General features: G+C 38.4%; 1 protein-coding gene across 20 annotated transcripts in view; it reads left to right on the top strand.

Moving 5' to 3' along the window:
* Positions 1–751: 751 nt before the first annotated feature.
* The window catches only part of LOC105039283 (uncharacterized), an 18,017-nt gene continuing 6,533 nt past the window's right edge, over positions 752–12,235 (top strand). For 19 of the 20 annotated variants that reach the window (XM_073245531.1, XM_073245526.1, XM_073245542.1 and 16 more), the window contains exons 1-2: positions 773–1,064; positions 1,210–6,089. In XM_073245531.1, the coding sequence (XP_073101632.1) occupies positions 1,630–2,883 (1,254 nt within the window). In that variant the 5' untranslated portion in view covers positions 773–1,064; positions 1,210–1,629 and the 3' untranslated portion in view covers positions 2,884–6,089. Of the gene's footprint in view, positions 1,065–1,209; positions 6,090–12,235 lie in introns of all 20 variants that reach the window. The other variant, XR_012135309.1, reaches the window with a different exon arrangement.

A 12,235-nucleotide genomic window follows, 5' to 3' on the forward strand; every position in this document is an offset into this window, starting at 1 on the left:
CTAATTGGTGGGGTCTTTCACACCTTTTTGGAGGGCTTGTTATAAAACTGATTCCCATGTTTAAATATATGCAATCTAAACCGAAGTACCCACTAAATCATGGTTTTTCTTTTGTTTCATCATCTTTCCAAGAACATAATTACTATGACAGTGTCAAATGACATTTCCAAAGGCAAATTATTTTCTTCATGGAACATCTCCCTTTGTATAACAGTAATGGAGATGCAATTAGCACGACAAGCACATTACTTTAAAGTTACTGTGCATCTAGTGAACTCGTAAAAATGCCATTGAAATCCTTGCTCATGCTGGTTGCACTCACTAAAAGCTATTAGTTAATTTTCGTAACCCTCTGTCTTGCTTCCCATCCTCCTCGCCCCTCTCCTTACAATGATCTTCGCTTATACTAAAGCCTGCTTCTCGTTCCATGCAGAAAGAAAATATATTGCCGTGATGTGCACCCTTACTCGTGTCATATAAGCATAATGAATTCATTAAGACTCGTTTCATTTGTTTCTTTTATAAATTATTGAGTATTATTATTGTTATAATTATCATAATTATATTTATGATCATCGTTACCGTCAGTCATCGAACTCAACGAGAAAATTTGACTCCAACAAACATTTTAACCTTCAATATCAGCAGGCCCCGAATCTAGGCAAGCTAGGAAAACATTATAAAACTTAGGATACAAAAGAAAAAAAAAAAAAACAAAAAACAAAAGGGTAGATTTAATAAAAAATTGAAAACAAAGGGCCGAGAGAGAAGAGGGGGGAAAACAAGAGGGAGGGAGATAGCGAACGTTTTTTTATTTTGGTTTTTTTGGGCTCTTCAGCGATCGATAGAGCGGGAGCAAGAGAACGAGAGCTCAATCCAATCCTACAGGATACAGCCCTCCACGAGCGAGGAAGAGAGTCGACGTAGCGAAGAGAGGCCGAGGAGAGCCAAAGCGAAGCAGAAGCAAAGAGGAGAGAGATTCAGAGAATTCGAGCTCTCTCTCTGTGCTCGGTGATGCACTTCGAATCCCTGTCTCCCCCCCCCCCCAGTTCGAGCTCCCAAAGGTCAGTTTAACCCCTCCCTCCCCCTCCTCTCTTCCAAAGGTTGGGCCTTTCCCTTCTATTCTCTCACGCTTTGATTCCTCCAATCCCGCATCTGGCCGCGCTGACCGCCGCGAATCCAACCCGTTCGGTGGATTCCCGATCGCAGAGCGCAGAGTCGATCTATGGAAGCTCCTTCACGAGCAACTCGTTGGTAAAATGAGAGCTTTTTCGAGCTCCGGGCTGCCAAGTTTGGTGCTTCTCTAGCTGGTCCCGTTGCCATTAGGGTTTGGATCCCGCTGGATCGGAATTCGTGTTTCCGGCCAGGTTTTTGGAGGAGTTCGAGCTTGAGTTCTTTGCTCACGGGCGTGGGCCTTTCTTTTCCGGCTTAACCTAGGGTTTATGCCCCAGATATGAGATTTTGGCCTGCATTGTTCTGGTCGAGCGGTAGGATATTGGTTTTAGCTCATTTACTTGTAGAGGGAAAAGCAATACCCTCACTTTGAATTGGGATAGAGGATATAGAGAACCAAAGGAGAACCCTAATTCTGTTGATCTGGTGAATTGTATGGCTGCCTTGCATTGAGAGATGCTGCCACCCACCGCCCGGATTAATCTCAGCAGCCTCAAGTCCCAGATAGCCAAGAAGCTCGGCCCCAAGCGAGCCCAGCAGTATTTTGGTTACCTGAAACAGTTGCTGGCGCAGAAGCTGAGCAAGCTAGAGTTCAACAAGTTCTGCCTTCTGATCCTCGGACGCGAGAACATCCCATTGCACAACCAGCTCATCCGCTCGATCTTTAAGAATGCGTTTAATGCCAGGACCCCAGCCCATGTTAAGGTCACCACGAAGCCCATTGGAAGTACAGGGAAGATATCCCCTCAAGGAGATGGTAGAATCAATGGGAAACCTGCTTCTTCAACTCCACTGCCGACTATTTGGTCCAACGGGGACATCTTGCCACCATCACCTCGCAAGGTCAGGTCCTGCATTCGAGACTGGAGGATCAAAGACCGCCCAAGTCCTCTTGGACCTAGTGGGAGCGCAGATGTTGCAGCTCACCAATCTTTATTACCTTTTGATGAAGAAACCATCAGGGTGAATGGCGTTTTGGATCCTTGTGATTTGAAGAGACCCATGCAGGATCATCAAGGTGGGCCTGCAGAGCAGCCAGCAAAGAGACCTCGGGTGGAGAATTTGTCACCGCATGATCGGGCCTCTGTACACAGCAAGGGTCTGGTTGAAGTGGGTGTTGTGGAAGATGGGGAAGAGGTTGAACTGAGTAATGATTTGAACTCCAAGAGAGGTCCTCTTCAGGCTCCACTTGGGATACCATTCTGTCCTGCTAGTGTCGGTGGGGCACGGAGATCTGTACCATTGGTAACTATTTCTAGCACTGATAGCTTTAGAAGTAACTGTGATGATGGTGAGCTATGTCATACTGAGGCCTTGAAGAAATGGATGGAAAAAATATCCGAGTCACAGGGCTTGGGAGGGGTGACGATGGAATGTGCTAGTTTATTGAATAATGGGTTACATGCTTACCTGAAGAACCTGATTATGTCATGTGTTGACCTAGTAGGAGCAAGGTCAGGACGTGAATCAATAAAGCATCCGGTCTACAAGCAGCAACCAGTAGTGAAGCCTATCAATGGCTTTTGGCCAGGAAATCACATGCATGTACAGAGTAGTGGTGGGTCTTCAGAGGGTACACATGGTTTAAGAAACTTGTCTTCAATATCTCTACAGGATTTTAGGATAGCTATGGAGCTAAATCCACTACAGCTTGGTGAAGACTGGCCATTGCTGCTTGAGAAAATATGCCTCCATTCATTTGAAGAATAATGCAGATCCTTGTCAAGTTTTCTGGATCTATGAAATTGTTGTTGGGTAGATCTCTAACAGCCTCAAGGGGTGGCCTTTGGGCCAGTCTGAACATAACTGAACTCAGATTAATGGCTCTCCACTCTGGTAAAGTTCATCAGAGGTTAGAAACAAAATTGCTGTAAAGTCATGGGCCTGCTTGAAGATCATATTTCTTTAATCAGTCCATCTGAAGGAATGGTTTTTCTTTTTTCTTTTTTTTAAAAAAAATTATCCCCTTGTTTGGTGCATTCGTTGTATGTGTTAGCATCCATGAGGGGGATATCTTCCACCATATCCAGAGATCTCAAGCCATTACATAATTTGCAGCAAATGTGGAGGAAATCAGTTTTGCAGGAGTACTGATGTGTTACTTGGTATAGGTACAATCATGCCACGTAGGTCTTGCGGGGTCTTGGTATATGTATTATTAATTGCATAAATTGCTTGGGTAGTTTTAATAGTGATAGCCTCTTACCTTTTCATGGATTGTTTCAGAGGATTAAATTTGAATTATCTAATCAAGTGATACATAAGAATTCGAGTATGTGGAAGAATGCTATGTATGTTTTCAGCTTTCAATTTTATATAATTGCCTTCTTTCTTCAATTCTTCTAGGCTCTTAACTGACATGTTTCTGTAGCATATGTTGAGATGTTTTGGATGTGTAGCATCTTTAGGGAATATATGATTTTTTAAATAAAATTACTCACTATTTCATATTTTGACTTCCTCTCTGCTGATGGGTATTATGTATTAAGAATCATAACAAGTTTCTTGGGTTTGTGTTGTTGTTGTGGAAACTTCTATATTGTCATATATTTTTCAACATTTGAGAGCATTTAAAGAAGTTAACTCACAAAATTCATCGTGGTGGCAATATCAATCCATGGAAGTGCCTTACAAAGAGTATAGCTTTAATAATGGTGAAGAAACATATTTTGTACAGTCAATTCTCCCTTTGGTTTACCCAAATAATCTTATATCATCCACGACATGCATAGCTGTATGCACTTTAACATAGATGATGAATCAGAAAACCCTGATATGCTAATTTGGCTGCCCATCTTTAAACATTATTATACAATGTTACCAATAGCTGTGTCTATCATCCAAGTAATGTCATATGTTTATCATTTCAGGGCTGTAACTTGGTACATTTCTGTACAATCAATACCCAAAAATATACTCTAACCATAATTGTTGCTCGATTGAGTGAATTATAATATGCAAGATGCAGAAAACCTTTCAAAGATACTCTATGTGAGAGCTAGGTAGAGTTTGATTTTTCTGTTGTAAAACTCGTATACAATATTTACTCAAAAAAAACATATTTTATATGAACTGTTAAAAACTTAAATTGGAATAACTTATTAATGCTAATGCGTATTATAAAATGTATGAGCTTTAGTTTTATTAAGAATGCACATAAGTGCCAAAATATATGTGAAAATACATACGTATACAGGTAGATTCTTGCACATAAATTCACATACACATACACTCTCTCTCTCTCTCTCTCTCTCTCTATATATATATATATATATATATATATATATATGAACCAGGGTTAACAATAAATTTTAGATGCAGTTTATATAATCAAATCAAAATGGTGCATCGCACATAATCAAATGAAGGTCAAAAAAAAAAAAATGAATAATATCTTCATTTTTTATTTAATGTACTATTTCTTGGGGATTTTTAGTTTCTTTTGGCCAAGAATAACATTGGTCACTGAATTTGCCATATTGCTATGCTTAATGTATCAAATATCAAATCATGAAATGATATGGAGCAGTTTTGTGAGTTATAATTCACAGTATTGGTTTCTTTTTTTTAAAAAAAAAATTAAACCATGTTTTCATGCCATATTGTTTATGCATGTTATGAATAAACTATAATTGTATCTAACCTAAACATCTCAAACTGATACTGCTATATAAGATCTTAATGTTTACACCTTAAACAATACCTTTGAGACAGAGAAAAGTGTCACAATTAGCTTTCTGAAACAGAAAAAAGGGTGCTAATATAGACTCTAAATGAGTCAGGAGAATCATGTTGGGAGATTGGGAAAAAAGTTGAGGACTAGAGATAAAGGGATTTGATGATGTTCAGAGCCTTTTCATGAATGTTCTTAAGGGCTTAGAGTGAGATAACATAGATGAGGAGAGAGTACAGCTAGAAGAACCCTGACAGAGAAGGAAAATGATGGTCATTGGGCAACATTAAAGAACCCACGTATTGCACTTAGGCTTGAAGTGTTTGCACTTTAAAAGCATGGAACCACATGATGTAGAAAAGAGATAAAACCCTCACTTTATTGCTCAAACTTTGAAGTGTATTGCAATAGAGTGTTCCTTATATCAGCCATCATATGCTTCTTTTATCTTTACAGTACAACATACATAAAAGGTTTTCCTCCTTTCTCTTAAAGAAACAAGCAACAGTTTATGTGAAAAGGAAAAAAAATTCTTTCTGTAAAAAGAAAATTAAGGGCTCCTACAACAAAAAAACAAAGTTAGCTGGTGGATTTCTAAAGGACTAACACATGAAAGAGAAGATTTTGAAGCAAGCAACTTGCATGTTTTGAAACCTTATGAAATAAAATATATTATTGAATCCAAAAAACTTTTCTGGGCAAAAGCCTAGTGATTTAAGACTTTCCTAACTCATGTTTAACCATAATATAAATCCACAAGTTCAGGATGAGAGTCGCCATAATATGAACTAATATTTGCTATTAAATTGTCACCAAATATGAAAAAGAATATATTCAGTCAGCATAATGATTCTTCATAGGTAGGTAGGTAGGTATGTTGGAACTACATCAATATCATTTCAGAGTGGTTCTCGGGATTCCAGTTGAGAATGAGATATACCCATAACCAAACTGAACAAAATCAGGATCTGCATCTGGTTATTCTATTAGTGTCAGTTTTCTCGGTGTTGTTTGTAGTCTTGACACTACTAACTGGATACTGCATAATGGAAATTTTGTTGCTTTCTGACACATGCATTGAAAAGGTACACGAATTTTCAATTGAAGAGCAGGATATTGTTATTTAGTACATCAAAGATTGGTGCAGTAGGTCAATGAGCTTGCTGAAAAAGGAACTTGGGAGACCAATCATGTTATTCAATATTTACCATCTCACAATTTCCATCTGGTGACTTTACCAACCGTGAGTCTTTCTTTGACTGCAGCCCTGTTTATATAATAAAACTCTTTTATTTGCCTCTCCTATGTTTTACTTGGTTACTTTGCAACTCATATGCATTCTAAGCTTGCAATTTTATTTGCACCTTTTTTTTTTTCTTTTTTTGTGAATTGAAACTCAAGGGAGGATGAACTTTGTTGATACTTTAATTTTCTAGGAAATTCATTCTTTTGGTTTCTATTTATTTTCTTAGTGCCATATTCTTGATGGTACTTGTGCAATCAGAGGAATGCTGACACATATCGAAGAATACCTATCTTTGTAGTATGATATCTGTTGAAATATGTAATAAATGGTTGCAATTACCTCTGATGTTGTCTCTAACTTACCTTCTTTTGGACGAGTCATGCATCAGGACCTGCTGATGATTGTTGGTAGAAATTGATATTAATTTGATAATGTTCATTTGAAACTGTATATGTAGCATTTCATTCTAATTATAAAGCAAGAGTTTGGAACCTTGTTCGATGCCTAAGAAGTTGTTTTTGATTCCACCAAAAAACAAAAGAACTTGTATTCAATTGAGAGCACTCCTAGTCATATTTCGATTGGAATAAAATGCAAAAGAAAATTTTCCTATTTCTGTTCTCTGCCATATGACTTCAAGGTTTATATCTCGAAATAGTGTTCTGGTTTGTCACAAGGGGATGTGCCCATGAGTACGATTTAGATCGGCTAAATATGTTGGCTGTTGTTTTGAATCTTGTCATCCTTTGGTTTTCTTTTTCTTCTACTGGTCTCTTTTCCTTGGTATTTTGGTTTATTATCATTCTAGTTATCTATTCTAATGAAGTAGAGAATTTGCATTATTTTCATCTTTGTGTTTTCCTAATCAAGGGTGTTGGTTATATTATTTTTTTTCATATATCAAATCTTCAGCTTCATTGAGTCTGTTGACTTCATTTGCTTTGAGCACATTTTTTGGGTAAGTTTTCTTTTATTATCTTTAAATTTTTGTATCTCTTCTTTGTCTTTTATTTTCTTATGTAGAAGAGGGTTTTGTCAAGGAAGACCTTTAATACCACATTATTTCCAATGGCAATTATTTGCTCTATTGGAATTTTACGCTATGTTGGAAAAAATGGAAGAAACTTTTCATTCTTTTTTTTGGATAAGGCAGAGCACTCATGCAAATATAGTATGAATACAATCAAGAGAATCAGAAAATAAAATATCACAGAATGGCACCGGAGCCACCCCATCATCGGTCCACAATATATCTCCTGAATACTCTGCAACAAAGGAGGCAATCTAGTTGGCGGCACTGTTTGCCTCCTGATAGACATGCCTAACATCCAAAGAAACACACCCTCTCAGCAATTTTCAGATATCATGAAGGAGCGGATGCATGGCAGCAGGCCTCATCTGCCCTTGAATCCAACCCCCCGTTATGGTTGAATCCCCCTCGGTGATAAGGTGGTTGGCCCCCAAGGTCAACCTCACCTACGAAATGCCCGCCTAGACTGCTAATAGCTTAATTCTCGGGATGGTGGCATCAAAGAGATGGCTCCCTCCAACAGCCACCACCCTCGAGTCTGGTCCGTGAATCATGAACCTAGCTCCACTGCTGCCACTTACATTGCCATTGAAGTTGATCTTAAAGAGGTTTGAGGGGAGAGGCTCCTAGATAATGAAAATCAAATGGACCACTGCATGAACGCAGAGGGAGTCCTAGGTGACCGTCTAACAAGGCCAAAGCAATTGATGATGGGTGAATGATCTTGGCAATCTGCCTCAGAGCTCTCTCCAAGACGAACATCATAGGCTGCCTCCTCGACTCAAACAAATGCTGTTCCTAGTTAGCCAAATGTGGTAAGCAATATAGATAGCTTGAATATCGGATAGTTTAGAAACCTTGGTAGTAGCACTCCATCGCAAGGCCTCAAGAAACGTTTGCACCGGTGTTGTTGACTAGGTAATCACTGGAAGGAAGCTGGTTAGATGCTAAACTTCTACAGCACTTGGACACTGAAACAAAACATGCCCCACCATTTCATCATCCCTCCTACAATAAGGATAAATGGATGAAAGGTTCATGCCTCTGTCCCTCAGCACCATTCTAGTATGGAGGGGATCCTATGCGACCTACCAAACAAATAAGCTAACTCTTGCATATACCTCGAGTCTCCATATTCAAGCACCGTCTAGCCTCCTAATCGGCTCCCACCTATATAGATCATAGAGATCTCTAACTGCCATTATCGGACTACAAGACAATCTTTAAACCCTCACCTCTAGACAAAGGCAGGCCGGGCCCGGCCCAGGCCCACCGGGCCTGAGGCTAAACGGGCCATGCCAGGCACCGCACGATTAGCACCAAGCCTCAGTCCGGCACGGCCCTAGGCTCGGTTGATGGCGGGCCGTGCCTGGCACGGCTCGGCCCGTGGGCCTTTTTTTTTTAAAAAAAAAATTGCAAACGGGCCGTGCCTGGCACGGCCTGTTTGTGCCCTCTAGCACGGCCCGTTTGAGGCTGTCACGGGTCGGGCTTGGCACGGCTCGGCCCAGGTCCGTTTCAGTCCATAATGGTCAAAAAACGGTTATTTTTCGATTTTTTTACCTTTTTATCTCTCTCAACAGCCATAAAACGGCTATTTTGAGGGATATTTTGAAAAAAAAAATATGGATTGCTATAAATAGCCTCCTCTCTCATTCTTACCACACCAAATCTACTCTTCTTCTTTTTCTGCTACCATTATTTCTCTCTTCTAGCAATATTACAAGTGTTCTAGCAATTTAATTTTTAGTTTGTATTTAGCAAGAGTTCAAGTACTACACAAGAAGAGGTCCTTGCTGAGGAGCACAAAAGGAGGTCCTTGTCGAGGAGTACAAGAGGAAGCTCACAAATCTCGGTGCTGTCTCTATTCAATTCCTCCACCTCTACTCAATTCCTCTATCTTCGGTTAGTTTTTATTTTTTGATTCATAATTTTAGAAATGACATCTTACGATGAGAGTCATTTTGGTGTTCCTCCTATTTTCGAGGGAGAGAAAACTAATCCCATTGCTCCTACTCCCTTTGAAACTACTCAAGGTCAAACCTCTTTCTGTAAGAGGACTAGTGCAGTTTGGGAGGATTTTGAAAGAGTTCTTGTTGACGGAGTCTGGAAAGCAAAAAGTAAAAAATATGTTAAATTTTATAGTTGTGCCAGTAGTAGGAGAACTGGCCATTTGAGAAGATATCAAAAGAGTCATAAGATGAGTGACTCTAATCTCCAAAGTACCTTCCATGTACTAAGGGGATCTCTGGTAGGTAATTTTATATATAATCATGAAAATCAAAAAAAATACTAGTTATATAGATAGTTAGGGATGAACTGCCTTTTAGTTTATGCGAGTCTTTTAATTTTGAAGAATATGTTCAATTAACCCTACAGTCTACTTACAAAAGAATTAATAGGCGTACTTTTAGAAGGATAACTATGAAAATTTTTTTAGCAATGAAATAAAATTTAATTAAAAATTTTTTTATCTTAAATTCAAAAGTTTCATTAACTTCTGATAATTGATCAACATCGGTAGGTAGTAATTGTTTTATTTTTATTACTGCTCATTATATTGATAATGATTAAAATTTAAATAAACATATTTTTGCTTTTTGTGCTTTTGATTTTTCATATTCTGGACAATAAATTTCAAATATTATTTACCAAACGGTATGTTTATTTGGAATTAATGATAAAATCATGTCTATTACTTTTGACAATGCATCTAATAATAATTCTGCTGTTATATTATTGAAAGACTCATTGCATCTCATTTTAAATGGCCAGTTGTTACATATTAGATGTGCATGTCATATCTTAAATCTTTCTGTACAAGTTGGCATGGGCATGGTCCAAGATGTAATTTTAAAAATTAGAAATATACTTTTTTTTATTCATGCTTTAAGAGCAAGACTTCAAGAATTCAAGCAACTATGTGTAGATCATGGTAAACGTTTTAAAAAATTTAAACTAGATGTAATGACTTGTTGGAATTCAACATATACCATGATATATGATGCATATCCATATAGACACTTATTAAGTGCATATATTAATGACCGTGGATTAAGTTTTGTATTGATTGAAACTGTTTGGACTAAAGATAAAATTTTGAAAGATTTTTTGGTTACTTTTTATAATGCTACTAACGTTCTTTCTGGTATTTATTATCCAACTTCATATTCATTTTTATAATAAGCATTTGATATTAATAGGAAATTTGTAGAATATAGATTTGATGATGTTTTAATGCCTATTATTTAACAAATGAAATCTAAATGGAATGAATATTGGAACAGGGTATGTCCTATGCATAATTAGCTGCTGTATTTAATCCACGAGTTAAATTGAGTGGCATGCTAATTTTACTTGATGCATATTATGAAAATATGATACTGGATCCTGAATCCGTTAAAGCTGAGGTAACAAAACTTATTTATGACATTTATGCATTATATGATGAAAAAATTCGTGGATCTAGATTACTAGCATAAAGCTCTATCGCTTCTTCTAGTAGTTCTCGTTCATCATCTGTTTTTAGTTTTATTCCACATAGGAGATAGACACATGCTTCAAGTTCATCTGCATCTTCTTCATCTGCTTTAAGTAGTGAACTAGAATTTTATTTACGAAATGATCTTCATTCTACATATGATGAAAATCAAATAGATAATCTAGATTTGTTAACTTGGTGGAGAAATGTTGAAAATCAATATCCTATTTTATCTGCCATTGCACGTGATATTTTAGCTGTGTCGATGTCCACGGTAGCATTGGAATCCGTTTTTAGTGTAGGTCGGCATGTTCTTGACGAAAAGAAAAGTCGGATGACCAGCGAGACGGTGGAGATGCTGCTCTGCTTCAAAGATTGATTGGATGTGGAGGCAAGACTTTAAGATAAAGGTGGACATTCTATTACATCCTCTGATGAAGACGACACAAATGAGACCGACAATTAGTAGGATTTTAATCACGCTAGCATAGAAAAGCGAAAAGCAGAGAGAGGATTTTGAAGGAGTTCAATGAGAGCAGAGACAAGCTGATATGATTTTATCTATTTTTTTTAGTAATTGTATTAAGTTTTTTAATTGTTGAGGTGAGTCACTTCTATAATTCTATTTCTTCTCTCCTTCATTGTACTCTGAAGGTCAGGTCTAGCCCCTCTCCCTTCCTGTACCATTTTGATATTGATTAATAAACTGGTAGAGATCCACGCCAAACCCCCATGTAACAAGGTGGTTTTATATTTAAATCCCTTGTCTCTAACATTTTTTTTAATTTATTCATGCATATTTTTAAAAAAATTTTAAAAAATCCTAAACGGGTCGTGCCATGGCACGACCTATTTCAAGAGGGTCGGGCTGGCATGCGGGCCGTGCGGTGCCTGGCCCACGGGCCGTGCCGGTCCAAGCCCTTATGGGCTGTGCTGGGCCTGGGCCGCAGGTTAAAAAATCCCAGCCCACCTCGACCCCCCTTTTATGGGCCGTGCCAAGCACGGCACGGCACTATAGCCGATGGGCCATGCCTGACACGGCCTGTCTCGTGCCGGGCCATGCGTTGCCCATCTCTACTCATCCTGGCTATCATGAGTAGGAACTATCTAGAATAGGACTCTCTTTGCCACTTGAGTATCAAAAATATGGTCACCAATGTAGTATTCCAACTCCTCCTTTGAGGGCAGAAAAAATCATAGATCCACATGGACTCTTCAGACTTTATGCTGATGAAGGTTGGCTAGTGACTCAGCAGGAGGTCAACAATCCATAGGTCCCACAGAAAGTCCACAGTCTATCCATCTCTTACCAACCATTTGACCTGAGCCATGACCATTGGAGCATGAGAGCAAATTTTCCTCCAAATGAATGAGCTACCTTGACTAGTCTGAATATTAGTGGAAGTTCACGAGCCATACTTGGCACTCATCATCATGCTCAAAAAATTTTTGGACTAGAGAAGAAACCATGCAGCATGTCTGGCAATCAGAGCTTCGCATCTGACTAACAAAAACTAAATGTCAAAATCCTCATCATTAATCGTTGACAAATCACATCTCGTGCCTCGAGATGCACACCACCTTATCTTCTATGTGATCCCCATAAGAAACTTTTGAACAACTATTTGAGCTTCA

This window comes from Elaeis guineensis, chromosome 1, assembly GCF_000442705.2.
Source record: "Elaeis guineensis isolate ETL-2024a chromosome 1, EG11, whole genome shotgun sequence".
Taxonomy (NCBI): domain Eukaryota; kingdom Viridiplantae; phylum Streptophyta; class Magnoliopsida; order Arecales; family Arecaceae; genus Elaeis; species Elaeis guineensis.